This window comes from Coregonus lavaretus, assembly GCF_964263955.1.
Source record: "Coregonus lavaretus genome assembly, chromosome: 3".
Classification (NCBI taxonomy): Eukaryota; Metazoa; Chordata; class Actinopteri; order Salmoniformes; family Salmonidae; genus Coregonus; species Coregonus lavaretus.
Window position 1 is genome coordinate 57,585,092 of NC_139990.1, and position 23,574 is coordinate 57,608,665.

Genomic DNA, 23,574 nt, shown 5'->3' on the forward strand with positions numbered 1-23,574 from the left:
TCACGATCGTCTGAAGGAGCGGACCAATACGCAGCGCGTGGAGTGAACATGATGACTTTATTAATTAAAGCAACCACAAAGAAAACAACCAATGACGATACGTGAAGTTCAAAAATACTGATACAGACTAACAGCAACACGGAAACAATAACCCACAAAACAAAGGAGAAAACACACAGAATATATATGGCTCCCAATCAGAGATAACGAGCCGACAGCTGACACTCGTTACCTCCGATTGGGAGTCATAGACCAATCACCATAGACACAAACAAAATGAAACTCACCCATCCCCAACACCACCAAATGAAATACACCCAAACACATGAAAATGAACAACCCTGGCTCAATTATAAAGTCCATAGAGCCAGAGTGTCACAAATGCATCCCGTTATAAGGCAGAAGTTTGGGCTATTTGCAACTGAAAGCCGCCACGGTACAAAAGCCCTGTGATCCTAAATGACACGGCCTGTGATTCTGGAGCTTGTTTCATTAGACTTCCAAATGAGACAAATTGACTTGTCACTCTGGAGCTTGAGGAACAGAACACAAAGAAATGGTTAACTTGTCTTAATTCAGTAGCTGTTAACTTACATCAGCAATCTTAATGAGACCCAGGCAGTTTGACGAGATCTGTACCAAACAATATACACACTGAATATATTCAGTTTGGAGGGGAGTTTAGAAGGGGGAAGTGAGGCTGTTATTAGTGTCTCTAGTATTTTATAGGAAGCAAGATGATTTAAGCTGAAATAACATATTTAATACCATTCCAAAAGGGTTTGAAAAATTGCAAGCGGCACGTACAGCATAGGATATATCAGTACTATAATATATCAGCAGTAAATATATTTGCATGTCTTTGACGATGACACCACAGTCCAACCACTTTACCTCCATTTCCTCCACCACCTGTTGATTGATACCTAACCATATTGTCTTTCCTTGTTGTGACTGATGTGTTTCAGTAATGTTTCCGGGGTGTTATCTGGTGGTTGTTTAGGATGCTGTTGTTCAGCTGTCTGATATGGAGAGAGTGTTATTACATTACCCCTCCCCTGATGGATGGGAGGATGGAGGGAGAGAGCGATTGAAGCATGACCCAGGCCCTGGCCCTGTAACCTGAGAAAGATAAAATCTCTCTCTTTCTATCTCCCTCTCTCTCTCTCAGCCCTGAAAACAAGGGAATACATACAGACAACACATGAGGGAGAGAGAGAGAGAGAGGGACAGAGAGGTAGTGCGAGTGGATGGGAGGAAGGAAGTCATCTGTCAAGATGAGTTATGATGCATGGCAGGGATGGGAGGGAGTAATGATGATTGGAGGGCTTGTATGGTTGCTGTAGACTCCAGTGGATATCCAGATGACTTTTCTTCACTGGGAGCCCAGCTGTGTGAAGGGGGGAGTGTGAGAGGAGAGCAGAGAGGGATGGATAGCAGTAGTGGTAAATGGCGAAAGGCTGAAGGGCATGCCGTGTCAGCGCGGATGGAGGGATGGAAAGGATGGATGACAGGAGAGAAAAGGGCAGGCCAGAGGGCACTGCTACTGTGTTGCTCCCAGTCAGATGAATCTCTCTCTCTCTCTGGTCTATCAGCCCCCCACTGTGTCTCTAGCCCCACTTCTTCTCCCTCTAACTCCCCTTTCATCATCATTACACAGGCCCTCAGCCAGCCTCTCTCTCTCTCTCTCTCTCTCTCTGCAGGCAGGCAGGCAGGCAGGCAGGCAGGCAGGCAGTCGTGTGTGTCCTGAATAATACATGACCCAGAGCCCTCTTGGATTCTCCACCCACGGACTAGCACCCTCCAACACTGCCTGCATGCCTCCCTCAGTGTGTGTGCATGCATGTGTGTTTTGAATAAAGCCTATAGTTAGTTCAGGCAGCTAATTGCTCCTGCCAGGGGATGTCTGGATGTCTTGTAGGATATCCTCAGTTGTTATGTGGATATTTGTACAATAACAGACAGACAGAGGGGCTACCACATCACTGTGTGTGTCTGTGCCACCCTGACAGACAGGATCAGAGAATGGTTACAGATTTTGTATATTTTTATATATACAATATATATTTTTTGATCTTACGGCACCTAGTAATCCCAGGCATTTTTTTTTAAACTGTTTTTTTTCAACCATTTTCTCCCTGAATTAAGTTCCTTGGCTCAGCTCTGCAACTCTTTAATGGGCTTGGGAGAAGCGAAGGCCGAGTCATGCGTCCTCCGAAACATGACCCACCTGGCCACCTACTTCTTATCATACTGCTCACTTGACCCGGATGTCAGCCGCACCAATATGTCGGAAGAAACACTGTTCGACTGACGACCTGAGTCAGCTTGCAGGCACCCGGCCCTGTCATAAGGTGTTAGTTGCCAAGGGAAGCCCCACCAGCCAAACCCTCCCCTACCCTGGACGGCGCTGGACCAATTGTGCGCTGTCCTATGGGGCTCCCGGTCACATCCGGTTGTGGTACAACCTGGTATCGAACCGCAGGCTGTGGTGGCGCCTCACCGCTGCGCCACCCAGGACCCCCTTTACCGATTAATATTCTATTAGGATGCTAAGTATTTCCCTAATTATATTCTATGATTGCCAGGGTAGAATTATTAGCCTCGAGATACAACATTGTTAATGTGGATTTCATGCTTTTATGCCTGATATCAGGTATGTTAATGAAGTGCCTCCACAACACAATGGACACACTCTGGTTCCTGTGGCAACACGCCTGTCAATCAAGGTCATCCATGAGATGGAGAGAAAAAAATAAGAGAGGTAGAGAAGGAGAAAGGGAGAGAGAGAGAGAAAAGGAGAGAGAGAGAGAGAAAAGGAGAGAGAGAGAGAGAGAAAATGAGAGAGAGAGAGAGAGAGAGAGAGAGGGAGGAAGAGAGCAAGAGTCTGATACTAAGAAAGCGAGAAAGAGAGAGAGAGAAATGCTACTCTATCTGTGGTTTGTGCTATGTGACAGGGTCATGATGTTGGCGTTTTCACAAAATGAGTTGTCACAGTGGAAGATCATTTGTTGTCCTCTATACACTATCTGAATGACACACGCTCGCACACACACACACTACATCCATATAAAAAATTGAAGAGACAATATCAGATGAATGTATACTGAATGCAATATGTTGTGAAAGCTAGCATTGGGCAGTTGACTCTCTGCTGTCTCCTGCTATGGCTCCATGCACTGTAAATGAGCAGAGAGGCTAAACCCTGACAGCACTTAAGGAGTGTCTCCCCATGCATCTCTCCTCTGTGATTGTTGTTGATGCTACTCATCCAGGGCTAGATTAATGCATGCAGGCTGTCAGGGAATGGCTAGGGTTTCATATTTCATATAAGTGCTGCAGCCTAAGTGTGCACTGTACTGTGCTAGAGAGATAGAGAGAGAGACAATCGATAGTGTTTGAGCCCTGTCTCTCCCTGGTGCCTGCCCCAGCTCAGCGCACGCATGGGCTAACCCAGCATCACTGCTACACTGCTATTGCTAATGCTGCAGACACTGCTGCTGCTGCCACAGTCTGCTTCCTCAAACTCCACCGGCCGCACCATCTCTCATTACTAAACAGGGGCCACTGGCGCTCCAGGATCGCTGACATGGACACAGGAGAACCCCTCAGCCATCTGCTGCGTCACAGCCCGTATCCTAACGCACCTCTGGTCTCAAATCACAATGCATCATCTTTCTCCGCTCAGCGCCCGAGAGGATTGTGACGTGTCAGTCTGCCACTTCCCCACCTCCAGTTTCATTCCCCCTGTGTTGTAGTACAATCTCCTCGTTTCCAGCCTGAGAGGAGAGAGAGGAAGAGAGAGGGAGAGAGAGAGCAAGGGATAGAGAGGGAGATGTTTTTGAGTTTGTTAGCAGGGAAATGAGAGGAGAGTGATTGGTGTTAGTGGTGCGTTGTGTTCCGTCTGCTCTCCAGAGAATCCCAGGTGAGCTTTATCCTGCTGTAAGGTAAGAAGGCAAACTGATTAGTGATGATTTCTCCTCCTCCTCCCCAAATCCCTAGTTCCCTCTTTCCGTTCCTCCCTCTCTCACGGTAGAGCAGTGCATGCAGGCGTTTAGGTGTGTGTGTGTGTGTGTGTGTGTGTGTTTGGCTCAGCCGGAATAGTATTCCCCAGACACATCACACACATGCTGTACAGTACGTTAGATGGGCATGTTTACCATTTACCATCTAGGGCATGTATAGAAATAGACGGAGTAGCAGCAGTGCTGTGTGTGTGTGCATGTGTGTGGGTGCATGTATGTGTGTGTGCATCTGTGTGTGTGTGTGTGGACCATGATGAGCTCACATGCTAACTTCACGCAGGCGGGCCCACCTGAGACTATCTGTGTGTGATGGTGATTAGGGAGGATGTGACGAGGGTATGTAGGCGCTGGGGGGAGGGGGTGTTTGTGGAACACCGTGGGCTGACTCTGTAACTCTGGAAAGCCTCCTCTGCAGTTTCTGTACAGGTTCTTTACGTTGCATTCATTCAGCAAGCACAAACGAGAGCATCTTTAGTCTCCTTTCTGCCTCTCTGTCGCTCACCCCCTCCCTCCCTCCCTCCCTCCCTCAGTGCTAGAAGGTATGTTTCATTGCTGTGCTGTGAGAGGTGCTGATGTTTACCCGTCTGAATGGCTACTCTGTAGCAGTGTTTGCTGCTCACATGTCACGCTGGTCTGAGTGTCCGTCGGACCGGTGATCTGCATAAGCTCTGCTTCCACCCCGAGGGAGGCCACTCTCCCATCTGTGTTAACGCCTCACAGAACCCTACTGAGGCAGAGAGGCTGTGCCTTGGGTTTTTCTGCAGGGCCATACGACACAACATACCTTCTGGTCTTTCTAAGGAGATGGGAGAAGAGAAATAAACAGAAACAAGCAGAAAACAGAAACGCAGCAGCAGCACTCCTCCATGGCTCGATGGTTTAGCCTGGTTGAAGGGCGATAGATATAATAAATATCAATATCAAAAATATCTATCGCCGTTCAACCAGACTAAACCATCGAGCCATGAAGGGGTGCTGCTGCTGCTTTTCTGTTTTCTTCTCCTTAGAAAGACCAGAAGAGAACAGTGATTTCACTGTGATTTCAGAAAGAGAATGATGAGGACAAAAAGGGAGGGAAAGTGACGAGGGAAACGAGAGGAGTGGATGAGGAGAGGGAGGAAGAGGGGGAAGAAGGCAGATAGGCCTAAGGAGGAGTGACTGGGTCTACACGTTTAGAAAAAAGGGGATCCAAATGGGTTCTTCGGCTGTCCCCATAGGAAAAAACATTTTTTGGTTCCAGGTAGAACCTTTTTTGGTTTCAAGTAGAACCCCCTGTGGAAAGAGTTCTTCAGGAACTATAGAGCACAATGGTAGCCTTAGTATTATGTATGTGGTCCTCTGTAGCTCAGTTGGTAGAGCACGGCGCTTGTAACGCCAAGGTAGTGGGTTCGATCCCCGGGACCACCCATACACAAAAAAATTTATGCACGCATAACTGTAAGTCGCTTTGGATAAAAGCGTCTGCTAAATGGCATATTATTATTATATTATGATAATGATTCATAATATGGACGCTGAAGGCTCCATTGAAGTGATAACCATTGATGAATATATTATAAACACGTTGATGAATATGTATTTATATGGTGCTAAGCTACTATGAGAGAGGAAAAGAGAAGGGTCACTTCAACATGGTGTGATAAGTACTACAGGACGTATCTGTCTGGGGGCAGTAGCCTATGCATTAATTAATCTCTGATTCACTGCTACTTTCCTAAAAGGAGGAAAATATGTCTGAATCATCATGGTTTCTAATGGCTCCAAAATTCACTCTATATTTTTTTTTATGCATATTTAGTGGTTCACACACAGCAGCTGTTTTAGTTGGAGTAAAGTCTCGTAGTAAATGGTGATCATTTACTGTAGGAAGATCAACCATTTACGTCCAGGAGAAAAGCATGGAATTAACCATTAACTGATACAACCGGATTGGTATCAGTGCATCACCGTACTAATGGTCCACTTGCTGAAGTTCAAATGCCCACTAAACCCACCTTACCTATTTCAAAGACCCACCCAATCCATTCCACCTTGTTCAAAGCCAACGTATCCTCACTTGCCCTTCAGAAGTATGTCTGTTCCTGGCTCTGCAGGACTAAAGCCAAGCCAAGCCACTCTACAGAATGAGAAGACTCCCTCTAAATGGCCGGACTCCTCCCTCTCGTCTGGAGACAGACATAAATCTAACAGTAATGTCTGCAGACGAGCCCAGTGTTGAACCTCTTACAGTAGTGTCAGTAATGCTGAACCAAAGCCAACAGTCATTCTGCCCTGGACCAAAACCTCCAAAGAGGCACATTCTGTCAGATACTACATCCAACACTTAAACTCAAACAGAATAGAGGGGAGGTTTTAGTTGTGACGTGTTAGGTCTAGTGGATTAGATCACCTTGTTCTACTTATTGATCTATTGTTGGTCTCCTCTCCTTGTTCTGGTTGGCTCTGAACAGTGAGATTTGAACTATAGCTGAGCTGGGTTGCATTGGTCTAGAGTTGGGAGAGATCCCCATTGGAGTTAGTAAGTGTTCGAGCGATTGGTCTGAGTTATCCTGCGTGCTTCTGACTCCTTAGGCTGGCAGTGCTGGGGAAGCCTGCCAATTTACTCATTAATATGTCCGAGTTTTTTATCCTCCATCTACATCCAAATCAGAGCCAAGTGCTCTCGGTACTAATCAGAGGAAGGAGGTGGAGGTGAGGCCTGGGCCTCTGGTCAGCTGGCTGGATGGTTAGCTGACTGACTGGCTGGATGGCTGGTTCTAGATGGACGAAGGGTTATACAACTCACACAACCTATAGATACCTGTGGGAGGGATGGATGGAAGGCTTGAGGGACAGAGGGATTGAGGGACAAAGGGATTGAGGGACAGAGGTATGGACGGATGGAGGAATGTAGGATGGAAGAACAGAGGAATTAAGGGATGGAGAGACAGGTCAGGAGACAGTCCTGTTTTGTGGACAGCTGTAGAGGGTCTGGTTTGCTCTATTTGAATTAGTAGTTTATTCTAGTCAGGCTTATTAACCAATTATTTATACACTAGATGTCTGATTGGGGCGCTGTGTTGAAGCCATCGTGGCTCCATCTTGGCACTCCCTCACCATTGTAAAAAATATTTTGGAAGGTATAGAAATGCATTTATTAATGTCTATATTTGTTTTTGCCACATTTAGTATATTACAGACACCTTAATTAATTAATTAATCCTTGAAACATTTAATTGAAATACTGTAGAATTCCATTCATTCCTATGGAGGACTGCCAATATGGCCGACCGGTGGCTTCAAAGCCTCTCAATGGCCAATTAATAGCATTGGCAATCCAGGGTTTATATACATCATTGTTATCAACCCAGCTGTGGCAAAGATACGGTAGCTAATGTAAGTGGATTGGGCAAAACATAGAAAATTACCTACCTTTCCCAAAGCCTAACCCAATGCCCAGTCTTACTGTATCTGAACCTCTTTTCCCATCCCTAACTCTAGCCCAGCCTCATCTTGTATATCTATAGAGGGCTACAGCTACTTTACTCTCTGGAAGATGGTTTTAAACCACAGCAACATTTACACTTTACATTTGAGTCATTTAGCAGACGCTCTTATCCAGAGCGACTTACAGTTAGTGAGTGTATACATTTTCATACTCTTCTATTACAATAACTAAACAGTGCTACAATCAGTTTCTAACAAAACCCATTTTACATAAATAGCTTATTGTGAATAATAAACCCAATTTATACAGTCATTGTAATGAACACAGCTCCTCTGGCTATGAGCAGTCACTGTGATGTAACGAACACAGCTCCTCTGGCTATGAGCAGTCACTGTGATGTAACGAACACAGCTCCTCTGGCTATGAGCAGTCACTGTGATGTAACGAACACAGCTCCTCTGGCTATGAGCAGTCACTGTGATGTAACGAACACAGCTCCTCTGGCTATGAGCAGTCACTGTGATGTAACGAACACAGCTCCTCTGGCTATGAGCAGTCACTGTGATGTAACGAACACAGCTCCTCTGGCTATGAGCATTCACTGTGATGTAACGAACACAGCTCCTCTGGCTATGAGCAGTCACTGTGATGTAACGAACACAGCTCCTCTGGCTATGAGCAGTCACTGTGATGTAACGAACACAGCTCCTCTGGCTATGAGCAGTCACTGTGATGTAACGAACACAGCTCCTCTGGCTATGAGCAGTCACTGTGATGTAACGAACACAGCTCCTCTGGCTATGAGCAGTCACTGTGATGTAACGAACACAGCTCCTCTGGCTATGAGCAGTCACTGTGATGTAACGAACACAGCTCCTCTGGCTATGAGCAGTCACTGTGATGTAACGAACACAGCTCCTCTGGCTATGAGCAGTCACTGTGATGTAACGAACACAGCTCCTCTGGCTATGAGCAGTCACTGTGATGTAACGAACACAGCTCCTCTGGCAATGAGCAGTCACTGTGATGTAACGAACACAGCTCCTCTGGCTATGAGCAGTCACTGTGATGTAACGAACACAGCTCCTCTGGCTATGAGCAGTCACTGTGATGTAACGAACACAGCTCCTCTGGCTATGAACAGTCACTGTGATGTAACGAACACAGCTCCTCTGGCTATGAGCAGTCACTGTGATGTAACGAACACAGCTCCTCTGGCTATGAGCAGTCACTGTGATGTAACGAACACAGCTCCTCTGGCTATGAACAGTCACTGTGATGTGTGCTGCAGTGCTACAGTGTTGTGTTGTTTTCTGAGACATGGTTTGTGTTATTTTCTAGAAGGTGTGTTTACCTCATGGCACTGCGTCTCTAATGATAGTCACAGATCTGGGACAAGGAACGAACGAGTGGTCTGTCGGCTCGGCTGTCTGAAGATTTTATACAGCCATTGATGTTAGTTAATTAGGAGTTGGTTGAGAAGTGAAACTCATCTCACTAAATATCTGTAGGCTTAGATTATAAGTAGGGAAACACTCTCACAAAACATCTGAAGGCTCACATTGCAACATTATAATATGGTATAAGAGCTGTATTATATAATATAGGGCCAGAGCTAAACAGAGCAAAAAACTGCCATTTCTATTATATTGAATTATTATTAAGTTACCACAAAGTGCCAATTTCAGGAAGCACCTCTTTACCACTTACAGTAATTTCAGGAAGTGCCTCTTTACCACTTACAGTAATTTCAGCTAAATACAAAGCATGATTACCCTTTCTACTGCTGTCTCTGAGACGGTGGCCTATAGCAACGGCAGGTAGAGTGTAGCCTGATCCACCTCTGACAGCCCATCTGACCTCATTGGAAGTGGGAATGAATGTCACACCTTCCTGCATCCTTCCTTCCTCACGCAGCCCATCGCTCATTGATCGCCAGGGCGCTTCCGCTCTCCCGATCTCCTGGCCTCCTTTAAGAACAACCCTCCCTCCATCCTCACACTGATCTATAATAGGCCCTACAGATATATACAAGCAGTGCCTTGAGGAGATGGAGAAGGCTGAAAGAGGTGTCACATCACAAAGAAAGATGCGCTGAGAGAGAGAGAGAGAGAGAGAGAGACTGCCTTCAAAGGATTGGCCTAGTTAGTGTCAGATGTACGCATCACACACATCAATCATTTACCATTCAGGAACACTGACAACAATAGCAACGTGCTCCAGATAGTGATGGTGAGAGGATGAGGTGTTTTTTTCCACTCTTTCTCCTATCGCCTCACAGCATCTCTGGCTACCATATTGGCCCTTTGTCTCTCTGTGTGAAAAGGAAATGCACCTTTACACCGTGGCAGGAGGGCCGTGAATGAGGACTAAACCTCTCTGTTGTCTCTGGTCTGTCTGACTGGGTAGGCTTTACAGATAATAGGATAAGTAGTCATGATGGGAGGGAGGTTGGCTCTGATATTGTCTCTCTCTCTCTGTGGTTATTGTCCATCACTCATCCTAATGGCATCATCAGTAACTACTCTACTGTAGCCAGATGCATTACCTTGGACCTCCCTAATAGCACTACCGTACATCCTCTAATACAGTCTTTCCCGGCTCTCCACTTCACTGTACATCTTCTAATATTCTCCTCAACCCAGATTTCATTGTGTAACTGAACCACGACTGTACATTCTCTAATAATCTATAGCTCATATTGTAGTGTAACTGAACCACTACCGTACATTCTCTAATAATCTTGCAGCTCATATATCGTAGTGTGACTTTCCAATATGGGTTAGGGTGACAGAGACTCATTCAGAGTTTATCAATAGAGATGTACCATTCAAATAAATGATTACCATTAAGTTGTTATGTAGTTAGATTGATAAAAACAAAGTCAAATTGATTGTATAATTTATTCTCTGAAAAATGGTGACGTAAAAAAATGATAATGTCATGATGTTGAACTCAAAAGATGCCAAATGATTGAACAGAGCAGTAGCTGAGTTCATCTGTCTGGATCAAGTGCCATTCTGTGACTTTGGCTAATATGCCTTCTTGTTGCCATGGTATTGTTTTGGTATTGAGTATCGTGATGGTATTGAGTATTGTTATACTAAACCTGTTATCGGTATCGAAGTCAAAATTCTGGTATCGTGACAACACTAGCATGCATTGACCAAACAGCATGCAGTTAACAGATTTTTCCAAATGAGAACGATGCAGCTTTCCACTTTGCTTCTTTATATAAATCCACATGTTCTATATTATACTATTCATTTGTGTAACTTGCTCTCTGCAAAACACTGGTTAGTTGGTCTTAGCAAGCTGCAAATGTGAGAAAAAAAATTGCTAGCTAAATCCACTGAGATAATCAGAGAGGAAAAGCCGAAGAATATTCTAAAATCTTTGTCTCAATGTACATATCTATTTAAATCGTTCCTACTCTGCCACAACCATCTCCTCCCTTACTTTTTCATAATTGTCATGCCAAACAACTGCATTCCAACCATAAAATGAGAATGATCATAATTTTTCTATGATTCCAACAGTTTACACAAGTGTTTTGAGCTACAATCGCAAGTAAATTCGCAATATTTGGTAGAAAATTGCCCATATCGTGCAGCGCTAATTCTTTGTAAATTTTGTAGACAGTGAATGTTTTTCCGCCATCAAATATCAAGACATATTATTGATTCATCTGTATAGTTACTTTCTTTTATATATTTTTTGTTTTTTACCAAAACGGGTGGGGGGGATGCTTTGTCATTGCTTCAATTAAGGATTCTACCTGTAAAATAAACAGATTTTTTCTTGGCAGTTTCTCCTCTCCTGGTTTGTTGTTATTTGTTCCCTGTCAGAAACCCATCTGTGTACCGTGACTAACCCTAATCCTAACCTGGGTGAGAGCTGATCTGCTCTGAGAGCTCCAAGGTGACTCTGCTGCAGCCTGGTCACTGTATATGTGTAGTGATTAGAATAGCAGCTCGTTGGGGAGTCCAGTACTAAATATTTCATCTGAAAGGTAGGCTGTGGCACAACATGACACGCTGCCTGGTCCTTTTTTGCCTAGGGAACCAACACACTCTTTGGCGGCTGTGCAGGTGCCTGTAGGTTGCATTGTGTTTAGAGGGAATGTGTGTGTGTGAGTGTAGGCACAGCAGCAATGGGGTGTGAAAGAGACAGCAGAGGAAACAGAGTAGGCTGGTTGCTGTGTTTTGATCAGAGGGATATGGAGATAAAAATCTTCTCATCCTAACAGAGAGATGTAGCACTGGGACTCCACATGGAGGGAGAGATGGAGACAGACAGAGAGATTAAATGAAGTGTAGATCTAGAAGAGGAGGGGAAATGGTTTTCGCTCACCCTCTTTCTCCTCTCCCTGTCTCTCTCTCACCCTCTCAGATATGTGTCACAAAGATGTCCACACGCAGCGGCCAGGGAAAGGACTCGGTCATCACGCCCCTGGACACCATCCCTGAGGACAGGAAGGTAAGGGTTCAGCGGACACAGAGCGGTTTCGACGCCTTCGAGAAACCAGCCAGCCAGGTGAAGAGGGTGCACTCAGAGAACAATGCCTGTATCTCCTCCAAAGCCTCCTCTACCGGGAAAGAGTCGCCCAAACTGCGCCGACACTCCAGCCCCAGCTCTGTAAGTCTATACAGTAGCCTACACACTGTATGCTACATACTGTATATAAATTACACAGCACAGTCTATAGTATACACAGTACAGTCTATAGTATACACAGTACAGTCTATACTATACACAGTTTGTTGTCTACACACTGTACAGCAGGGATCATCAACTAGATTCAGGGCTGATTTCTTGTTGAGCGGATGGTCGGGGGGCCGGAACATAATTACAAATAATTAGAAGACTGCAAATTGACCGCAAGAAGCCCAAACAGATATGTTTGACTAAAACATAATCATTTCAAGCCTTACTTACATTTGTATATGTCACGGTCATTGAGAGACGGGTCAGACCAAGGTGCAGCGTGGAATGCATACATGTTTATTAACAAAGTTAACACACGACAAAACAACAAACGCACCGCACCGCACCGCACCGCACCGCACCGCACCGCACCGCACCGCACCGCACCGCACCGTACCGCACCGCACCGTACCGCACCGTACCGCACCGTACCGCACCGTACCGCACCGTACCGTTCACAATGGCTACACACAAACAGGCCTAACAAGAGTCAAGATCCCACAACATAGGTAGGCAAAATGGCTACCTAAGTATGATCCCCAATCAGAGACAACGATCGACAGCTGCCTCTGATTGGGAACCACACCCGGCCAACATAGATCTACACATACTAGATCATACACATAGATATACATAGAAACTCACACCCTGACAGTATACGATCACGTGTCTCTCTATTATGCGTGGGAATACTTGGGAACAGATTTTTAAAATTAAAATCACTTGGAGCTGATATCCTGATTTTTCTTTTATGTCCAACAATGAACATTAAAAAAAATAAAATGTTTTTTTGTTATTGTTTTTTTGCTCAGGAAACTTGGGGGGGCAAATGAAACCACCGCCAGTTGGGGAACCCTGCTGTACACTATATACAATACACAGTGCGGTCGAACAGTACACAATATAGGCCTGCAGTACATTATACTGGTTGGCGCGACTGTAGTATGCATTGGTTGAAGCTCAATGTTAAATTCAAATCTCCCTACCATCATATGTAAGCCAATATGACACCCTCCCCGCTTCTCGTCATGATCCGTCCGGCCGTTACCAAGAACCACTATACCGGATTCTTGACAGGGTTGCTAGCATTAGGGTCGTTAGACAATTTTTTGCCCAAATCTAGCTAAAATTTTAGATGTCGTATTAAAACGAGGCTACATCGTCCATAAGGTGACAATTAGACTTAGATCCATTTGGACTAAATACGTTTTGTAGGTGCAACAGTTTTGATTAAATTCACAATTTATTGCTCTCACGTGCACATTTCTGCCCAATAAAAACCAAGGATGTGTTACCTTTTTGTAGCATTTCTGACAAAGCTATCATCTTTTCAGCCGAATCTCAGAGTTCTAAAACCGGGTGCAATTAGGTTGTTGCGCAACAGTAGCAGCTAGCTAGTAGAATGCTTGCAGCTGTAGCTAGCTAGCTTACACCAGTTGGATGAGAAGCAAAAGGAAGGTAGCTAGGTATATTTTGCTATGGAAGGTTTTTCATATGGCTGAACACTTGCGTGTAATCAGAGCACAAACAAATAAGCTAGCGAATGTCCTTGGCTGCTATTATGGCCACTTATATACACCAAACTTTGAGAACTGCCACGCTGCAAATGTATAATACATGCACACGCCAGAACAAAAGTGTCGCTGTTAGAAAATCCAGAGCAAATTCTATCCCTTGCCTTATGCATTAATTCAGTACGCTACCTCCTCTGTTTATGCTATTTTTTTCTTGTCATTATAATCAAAATTTGCGCTGACTGATCAACACAGTGTCAAGTTACTTTTCAATGTGTTCCCGAAAACCTGAAGTCGCCATCCACAAGTAAAAAGTAGCAGGGGTGCAGGTTACCCACAAAGCATCCAGGTAAAACAACAACATCATAATGATCATTGCTTGCTTGCGCGACCTGTGCGCAGTCAAAAGAAAATGCCATGCTTGCTAACTTAGTTAGCTACAGTGGGGGAAAAAAGTATTTAGTCAGCCACCAATTGTGCAAGTTCTCCCACTTAAAAAGATGAGAGAGGCCTGTAATTTTCATCATAGGTACACGTCAACTATGACAGACAAAATGAGAAAAGAAATTCCAGAAAATCACATTGTAGGATTTGTAATGAATTTATTTGCATATTATGGTGGAAAATAAGTATTTGGTCAATAACAAAAGTTTCTCAATACTTTGTTATATACCCTTTGTTGGCAATGACACAGGTCAAACGTTTTCTGTAAGTCTTCACAAGGTTTTCACACACTGTTGCTGGTATTTTGGCCCATTCCTCCATGCAGATCTCCTCTAGAGCAGTGATGTTTTGGGGCTGTCGCTGGGCAACACGGATTTTCAACTCCCTCCAAAGATTTTCTATGGGGTTGAGATCTGGAGACTGGCTAGGCCACTCCAGGACCTTGAAATGCTTCTTACGAAGCCACTCCTTCGTTGCCCGGGCGGTGTGTTTGGGATCATTGTCATGCTGAAAGACCCAGCCACGTTTCATCTTCAATGCCCTTGCTGATGGAAGGAGGTTTTCACTCAAAATCTCACGATACATGGCCCCATTCATTATTTCCTTTACACGGATCAGTCGTCCTGGTCCCTTTGCAGAAAAACAGCCCCAAAGCATGATGTTTCCACCCCCATGCTTCACAGTAGGTATGGTGTTCTTTGGATGCAACTCAGCATTCTTTGTCCTCCAAACACGACGAGTTGAGTTTTTACCAAAAAGTTCTATTTTGGTTTCATCTGACCATATGACATTCTCCCAATCCTCTTCTGGATCATCCAAATGCACTCTAGCAAACTTCAGACGGGCCTGGACATGTACTGGCTTAAGCAGGGGGACACAGCAGGATTTGAGTCCCTGGCGGCGTAGTGTGTTACTGATGGTAGGCTTTGTTACTTTGGTCCCAGCTCTCTGCAGGTCATTCACTAGGTCCCCCCGTGTGGTTCTGGGATTTTTGCTCACCGTTCTTGTGATCATTTTGACCCCACGGGGTGAGATCTTGCGTGGAGCCCCAGATCGAGGGAGATTATCAGTGGTGTTGTATGTCTTCCATTTCCTAATATTTGCTCCCACAGTTGATTTCTTCAAACCAAGCTGCTTACCTATTGCAGATTCAGTCTTCCCAGCCTGGTGCAGGTCTACAATTTTGTTTCTGGTGTCCTTTGACAGCTCTTTGGTCTTGGCCATAGTGGAGTTTGGAGTGTGACTGTTTGAGGTTGTGGACAGGTGTCTTTTATACTGATAACAAGTTCAAACAGGTGCCATTAATACAGGTAACGAGGGGAGGACAGAGGAGCCTCTTAAAGAAGAAGTTACAGGTCTGTGAGAGCCAGAAATCTTGCTTGTTTGTAGGTGACCAAATACTTATTTTCCACCATAATTTGCAAATAAATTCATTAAGAATCCTACAATGTGATTTTCTGGATTTTACTTTCTCAATTTGTCTGTCATAGTTGATGTGTACCTATGATGAAAATTACAGGCATCTCTCATCTTTTTAAGTGGGAGAACTTGCACAGTTGGTAGCTGACTAAATACTTTTTTTCCCCACTGTATGTGATAAAATTAAACTGTTTTCAACACATCAACCGTTTTAGACAACAACAAGACATTTACCAAGCAAAATAAATAAACATTCAATCAATACTGAGTGAATGAACAAAAACATTTTGGAACGAACGCGTGCTGTCATCACCAAACTTTGACATACCTAGAACAGGGTTTGTAGTGTAAAGCTTAGCATCACCACCCTGGGATTTGAAGGTCCTGGGTTCGCCTTCCGGGGGGGCTATTTTGACCATTCTCTTTAGTGAATTGTTTTTGACACCACCCTCCCTTTCCCAACACACACACACCGGTGTGCACACGTATGCACGATGTGTGTTTATTACATTTTTTAGGTGTTTCTTAAATGAGCCTTTGGGTACGTTGGGCATCGTTGAGTGGCAAGGACAGGGAGTGTGACGTGTACTGGTACTGGTGCGCGCGTCTTGCTACTACGGAGGAGAGAACGGTGGAGAGACCAGCTCTCAAACTCTCAAAGAAGACGTCGTTGCCCTCATCCATCAGATGCACGCCATCCCTACATTACAAATGCATGCGATAAGTTGCACAGGTTGTAAACGATTCTCCTTTTTAGGTGCCACTTTCTGTCATTTGAGAAGCTAAGAAATGTGTCAAGCTGGCCCACGTCGAGCTGACAAACGACTTACGCTTATTCATATGCATACAGTACATCACACACTATCAGTAGCACTTTTTTTTTTTTGGTTCCAGATCTGTGAGTACTCCTATCTGATTTCATATTTATACTGCCATTTATAAATGTGTGAATGTGTGCTATTTGACTGGAGTTGGACAGCTGTGTACAGCATTACTAAAAACAGTTGGAGCTAAAGGATTTAGACCACCTATCCAATGTCAGATTTGTAAATATTTTTTCTTAGAAGTGTTTTTTACTTGTCTAATATATATATATATATTTTTACAGGTGTTTCTCAGCGGTTTGTCATTTGTCACAGTGTTTGTATCAGGAGTTACCAAAATTGCTATTGACGAGCCACAGGGTCATGCAGGCTTTTTTGTTTATCAAGACCTCAGCTGTTCATCGAGACCTTGAATAGTATAATCAGGTGTGGTAGAACTGGGTTTGAACAAGAAAGCCTGCATAACCCTGTAGCTCTTCAAGCGCAATTGTGGCCATCCCTGTATGTACAAAGTTTACTATGTCTGATGAATGTTCGTTTGATTGTAAATTGTTTCTTTTGTAATAACTCACTTTTTCTTTTCTTTTTTTACAGATGTAGTACTAGGCCTTTCTTCAGTAAACTTTAAAGTACATTTTCATGTAAATAGTTAATGGTACAATGGTAGATGTTGATTATTTTGTGTGTTTTCCAGGAGCTTTCTCGATTGTCTTGTTAAAAGAGATCAGGGAAAACATTTCCAGTTTTCGCCATATTGGCTTAAATGGGATTCAGTTTTTTCGCTCCCTCTAGAAATTCAGCTGTTAATATTAAATAAAGATTAATAACTACATTATTTCTGTTGCCATTTGTCATTATTGTGTACTTTCACTTGTATTGCTGTGCTTTGCTCCAGTACACAGTGTCTTAGTGTGGGTAGAAAGAATGCAATACATTACCTTGTATGCAGTACAAATCACATCATTGTGGGAGCACCTCCTCTAAGAGTATGAATTAGGCTGTTTGAGAAGGTTTGAATCCTAAGCAACCTGCTTACACGTTGTTGGAAGTACAAGCGTGTCTGCTAAATGACTAAAATGTAAATGTAAATGTACAATAGACTAACATAGCTACTGTAGTAGGTCAAAGCTGTGTGCTGGAAAACCTTGGTAGAGCATGGGTGGAGTAGGCATTGTGGTGCTCGTGAATTTCCTTTCTTTTTCGGCTTCAGACCAATGCCTACTTCTCACTTAAAACATAGTTTTTTGTTTTTAATGTATACAATACACAGTACAGTCTATACGTACAGTACAGTACAGTCACTAGTATACAGCACACAATGCTATAGCAATAACATCAGGCAAACAGTACGGTTGTTGTCAATAATGTGAGAAAACATAGTAGAAACTCAGATTGCGTTCTGTATTTGCAATTGTTTTGTTTTGGCATTTAAAACTAGATTTAGATTGATGCACCCTCAGCAGGCTGGGTGTCACCGGAAGCATCCGGTTTTCAGGGGAAAAGCAGAGAAGAGGCGAAGCCTGAAAACGGATGCTTCCGTTTTCTTCCGACCTCCCTCAGGCGTGCTACATTAGGTTAAGATTGATGATCTGAAAATTAGAAAACAAGCTAACCAGAATGTAATTTCCATTTGGTGGCTGATTGAATGTTGTTACCAGAAGACTGTATTGCTTAATCATGTACATGAGACATGTTTCAAATCGTATCCTCAATGTATTTTCATTTAGCTCAATTATTATTATTGTGCACACACAATAAGATGTAATAACTATTATTATTCTTGACAGATTGCCTGTCGGCATTTCTGTAATTTGTTTGTAATTTTTCAGTATGATTTGTTTGGGCCACAACATATCTAACAATGTAAATTGATGTAAGTGTAATGTAATGTAAATGTAAATGTGATGGTCCTATTGCTTAGGTGACTGTAGCCATCCGCCATCTTTCCCTGCCTACTTCTCTTATTAACATTTCATGCTGAACCACTTATATTCCAGTGATGTTCTAGTATTTCCAATAGTGCATGGGTGCACAGCTCGGCGCTACAGTCCTCACAGACCACAGTCCTGCTGCTAGGTTTCAGCCCTCTCTCCCTGACATGTAATCATCCAGTTAATGCTATTGACTGGCCAGAGGGTCCACACACCTGGCTCAACAGATTGTAATGAATGTCTAATTAAAAGCCAAGGACAAACACCTGGTGTACGCTGCCCCTGGACCTTGAGGACCAGAGCTATGCACTCTTGTTGTAGAACATTGACTGGTTAATGTCAAATAACTTCAGTAGGGTTTTAGCTCACAGTACTGTACCAGCATGGGGTAGACAGGAAGAGACTTGAGCTATTTACCATCTACCACCAGAGGATAGAGAAAGGAGGAAGGGGACAAAGGCTAAAAAAAAGATAGAATGAAAAGGCTGAAAGAGAGAACCCCAGATAGAATCCATTTGGTTGAAGATTCATGGACATGAAAAATGCATGAGATGTACAGTACAAGGGGCACTTAACCTGGAGGAGGAGACATTTTAGTCATTTAGCAGACGCTCTTAACCAGAGCGACTTACAGTTAGTGAGTGCATACATTTTTCATACTGGCCCCCCGTGGGAATCGAACCCACAACCTGGCGTTGCAAGCACCATGCTCTACCAACTGAGCTACAGGAGGCCCAGAGAGAAATGGAGAGAGACAGACATTGAATTTAATTGAATTGAAAGAGGGAGAGAGAGAGAGAGAGAGAGAGAGAGAGGCAGAGCTGAACTGTAGCCCCCCAGGACTCCCACCTTACCCCTCTATCCACAGACCTCCAATTCCTTGTTAACTGATGGTGAAATGAAGTGGGTGTATCCGGCCAGGTAGTAGGCTCTCAGCCAATCAGGCTAGTGATGTGTCTCACCCTTAACCCTGACCTCCATCACTCTAATAATCAACCTGTGTACTGCTAAACCATCAGGCCAACAATCCACTGGAGAGCCGCTTCACACACTGACTGGCCCTGAGTGTGTGTTTGTTATGGCTCACCAGGCTGCTGGCTGAATAAACTACCCTTAGTACTCCTGTGTATGTTGGAGGTATCTTTGGGGATATATCTGGTCCCGGATCAGGACCTACTCCCTTTACTATATAACAGACACTAGCTGAGTGTGTTTGTGTTGCAGCAGATTCTGTGTTGCAGCAGGTTCTGTGTTGCAGCAGATTCTGTGTTGCAGCAGATCCCATTGTTGGCCCATTTGAGTCCTACTAGACCCTACAGTGGCCTGTCACAGCCCGGTATTTGGCCTGTAATAGGTTGAGATGTGTGAACTGCCTGCAGCCAGTCCAGCTGGGTTTCACAGATACTGTTTCACTTCCTGTCATCTCCCAGAGGGGAATTTGTTTGTTTATAAAAACCCTCAGAAATGCGGCATGGACTTATTAGTTGGGCAGCAGGAGATGACTAGATAGCAACCAGAGGGAAGAAGACACTGCTAAAAGATGTGAGTGTGCGAGTGTGCGTGTGTGCGTGTGTGTTTGTGTGAGCGTGTGTGCCCACACTGCCCAGAGGCAGACAGTGATGACGGGAGAACTGAGTTATTCCCCAAGGATTGTCTGGAATGTTTTGGAGCTTTCCCTGAGCTCTCGTCGGGTCCACTCGCTCTTTAAATGATAAAACAGAGACATTACAGCAGCCAGACGTTAACCTCTAGAAGCCCCTGTATTTAAAATATGACAACAGTAAGAGATACCAGATATATTTTATGTCTGTCTGCCACCAGGGCTGAAATGCTACGTCACTGAAAGGGAAGACAGGTCCACAACAGGTTACAATGCTTCAGTCATTGTTCTTTTCAGTTATTCTTAAAGAAAACAATGGAATGTAAGAGAAAGTCTAGAGTCTTGATGACGCACAGACGCATGCATGGATGCAAGCACATATGCACGCACTCACGCACTCACGCACTCACACACACACACACACACACACACACACACACACACACACACACACACACACACACACACACACACACACACACACACACACACACACACACACACAGTTTCCTCCAGAGAAGAGTTGCTGATGGAGGTTTTGACTTTCTAGTTGAGCTCATTTTGGGCCTGATTGTCTGAGAGAGAGAGAGAGATTTTGGAGGAAGCTGAACTGTCAAGTGCAGTGTGTTATGGGTCGAGTTCAAGACGAATGCATGAGTGTTAATTCTCTCTGTCTCTCTCTCTGTCTCTGTTTCTCTGTCTATCTGTCTTTCTCTCTCTGTCTCTGTCTCTATGTCTCTCTCTCTCTGTCTCTCTCTGTCTCTCTCTGTCTGTCTCTGTCTCTCTGTCTGTCTCTGTCTCTCTGTCTATCTCTCTCTTCCTTTCTTCTATGTCCTGTACTGTCCCCACTCTGTAAATCATTGATAAGTGGGTCTGTAACATTAGTAAGAGTGGAACAAATCGAACAGGCCCTAAACATGACACAGTATTATGAAACCGATCCAGTAGCTTGTTGTGTCCTCTGTTCTCCCATTACCCTGGCCAGGTGGCACATATCATTCATCTGACTGGTGTCACCTCTGTCACCGTCCCATGATCCTCCATGATCCATCATGATCCCCACGAAGCGCTGAGAGAGAAACATGACACGGACAGGATTTATTCCACCTCTATAGGACCTACCTGCATCTGTTTTTATTCAACCAATGATAGGACGGGGACTATCTTCATTCAACCATTGATAGGACCCGTCCTATTTTCATTCAACAGTTGATTGTCAATACCATGCAGCCAATACTCGTTTAATAAAATGGTTATACCTGCATAGCATACACCTATTGTACTGTTATCTTACCAATGAACTCTAGAAATATGAAAATAAGTTAGAGAAGTGTGGAATAAAGGTCTGAAGTGGCTTAAAAGCAAAATACTCTTGAGATCTTCTGAGATAAACGTAGCACATACTGCTCTTTTTTGTCTTTCAATCGTGTTCTGACCTGCTAACTGCAGCAGCTGAAGTCATATTTCCTCCAGACCTTTATTACAGAGTCTCTGTGTGTGAAATCCTACACAACCCATTTCCTGGATGACTGGAAGCTTTCCATCATCCAGAGTAGAAACTAGTGAAACAAACCGTGTCATCTTTCTGCAGGCCGTGTGCGAGCAGGGTCACTAGTATCTGGTGTTACAGAATGGATCTGGTGTTGTTGTCTTTAGGCCTCTTGAACCAAACCACAACATCTACCAGGTCTCTCCTTGTGAAATAGCAGGTATAGTAGCTTTCTTAGGCTTAACATTATTGCTAGGTATCAATTCTGGTACATCAACCAACCTCCCAAGTTCTGTGGCTCTTCCATCATCTACACAGATATAAGATTGTCCCTATGGCTGTTCTCTCACTTAATACACCCAAACTGTTCCCTCTCTACCATAATTGGTGTCTCTTTTCCTGAATTGTATTCTCCCTCTCTGTTTCAGCCCACAAGCCCCAAGTTCGGGAAGGCTGATTCCTATGAGAAGCTTGAGAAACTGGGAGAAGGCTCATACGCTACAGTATACAAAGGGAAAAGCAAGTGAGTGCCAAAACAATATTCATGTAAAGGTCCAATGCAGCTGTTTTTATCTCAATATCAAATCATTTCTGGATAATACCTTAATGTGATTGTTTTCAATAAAAAAATGTTTTAGTAAAGAGCCATTTCTCAAGCAAGAATATTGCTAGGACTGTCTGCGAGTGGTCTGAGTGGGAAGGGGAAATGTTTGGAACTCTCTTTCTTAATGGTTTATTAACTAATTTACCGTCTGATGATGTCACCAGGCAGGCCAAAACTCCATCCCACCAAAACAGGCTGAAATTTCAGGTGTTCTTTTCGAACAGCTCTTACACTAAAGGGGCATTATCATAATTTTCACAATTTCACAGTATTATTCCAACCTCAAATGTGTGGAAATATATATAAAACACAGGAAATCACGTTTTTGACTGCACTGCATTTTCCGCATTGCCTACTTACTGTATATGGACAATTTATATGCACATAACTGCTTGTAATTATAAAGCAGTAAAGTGGTATAGGTTAAGATAAGGGTAATAACAATTACTGGCCATATTGCATATTACACTAATAAAAGATCTGCACTTCCCCAACCATGAAATGCAATTTGTTTTATTAAATCACTTTGAAATGGAATTGTTTAACGATTGTTTAAGTTATTATTTTGTTATTTTAATTTTTTCCTGTTCGTGCATAGCGGTAAAATTACCCAGGTTCTGATAATTAAAATGTAGCAAGTGAAAATGTCATAGCCGCAAATGGATTGAAATGCATTTACACAATTTCTCACTGTAATGAAGTTACTTTGTATGTGTTTTTGTTCACTACAATGGATTTGATTGGTGAGGTTCATTTTATTTAATCTTCTTGTCTTCTACTAAGTCTCACTCCAGTGCTCCTAAATTGCATTTCATTGACTTACAGAAATCTACCATTCTCTGCATTCACTGCCTGGCTCATATTGAGTCCTTTTTTCATGGGATGAAGCGTAACGTGTTGGGGTGCCTTATCTTCTTGTTGCCAGGGTGAACGGCAAGCTGGTGGCCCTGAAAGTGATTCGTCTGCAGGAGGAGGAGGGGACACCGTTCACCGCCATTAGAGAAGGTTGGTCTCTGTCACACCATTAGGTTTAGGTGAAGTCTACAGACTCGAAGATAAGGTTAAGTGTTGTTATTCTAGGTACTTGGGTTAAGTGGATTTCGGTTTTTGTAATGGTGACTGTTGTCAGAGAGAGGGGTGCTAACGTCTCTAACAAAAAATGTGTAGCTCAGTTGGTAGAGCATGGCGCTTGCAATGCCAGTGTTGTGGGTTCGATTCCCATGGGGGACCAGTATGAAGAAAAAAAAAATGTATGCACTGGATAAGAGCGTCTGCTAAATGACTAAAATGTAAATGTAATCTAGAAAAGCCAAATCTGAAGTCTTTCCCAGCACAACCCAAATATAAAACTGCCTCTTGTGTTAGCTAGATTGGGATCTGACTGATTTTCAGCCTTATGAACCCATCCCATGGGCCATGTCTACCTTATTATTATTTATTTAACCAGGTAAGCCAGTTGAGAACAAGTTCTCATTTACAACTGTGACCTGGCCAAGATAAAGCAAAGCAGTGCGATAAAAACAACAACACAGAGTTACATATGGAATAAACATTAGTCTGCATAGTGTTCCATTGCCACACTGGGCTAAA

At 43.6% G+C, this 23,574-nt stretch overlaps 1 protein-coding gene across 1 annotated transcript in view; it reads left to right on the top strand.

Annotated features, from left to right (window-relative positions):
• The window catches only part of LOC311111543 (cyclin-dependent kinase 14), a 90,832-nt gene that overhangs the window by 34,304 nt on the left and 32,954 nt on the right, over positions 1-23,574 (top strand). Inside the window, exons 3-5 of the mRNA XM_084154295.1 lie at positions 11,845-12,090; positions 21,809-21,903; positions 22,910-22,989. Of these exons, the coding sequence (XP_084010421.1) occupies positions 11,845-12,090; positions 21,809-21,903; positions 22,910-22,989 (421 nt within the window). The remainder of the gene's footprint in view (positions 1-11,844; positions 12,091-21,808; positions 21,904-22,909; positions 22,990-23,574) is intronic.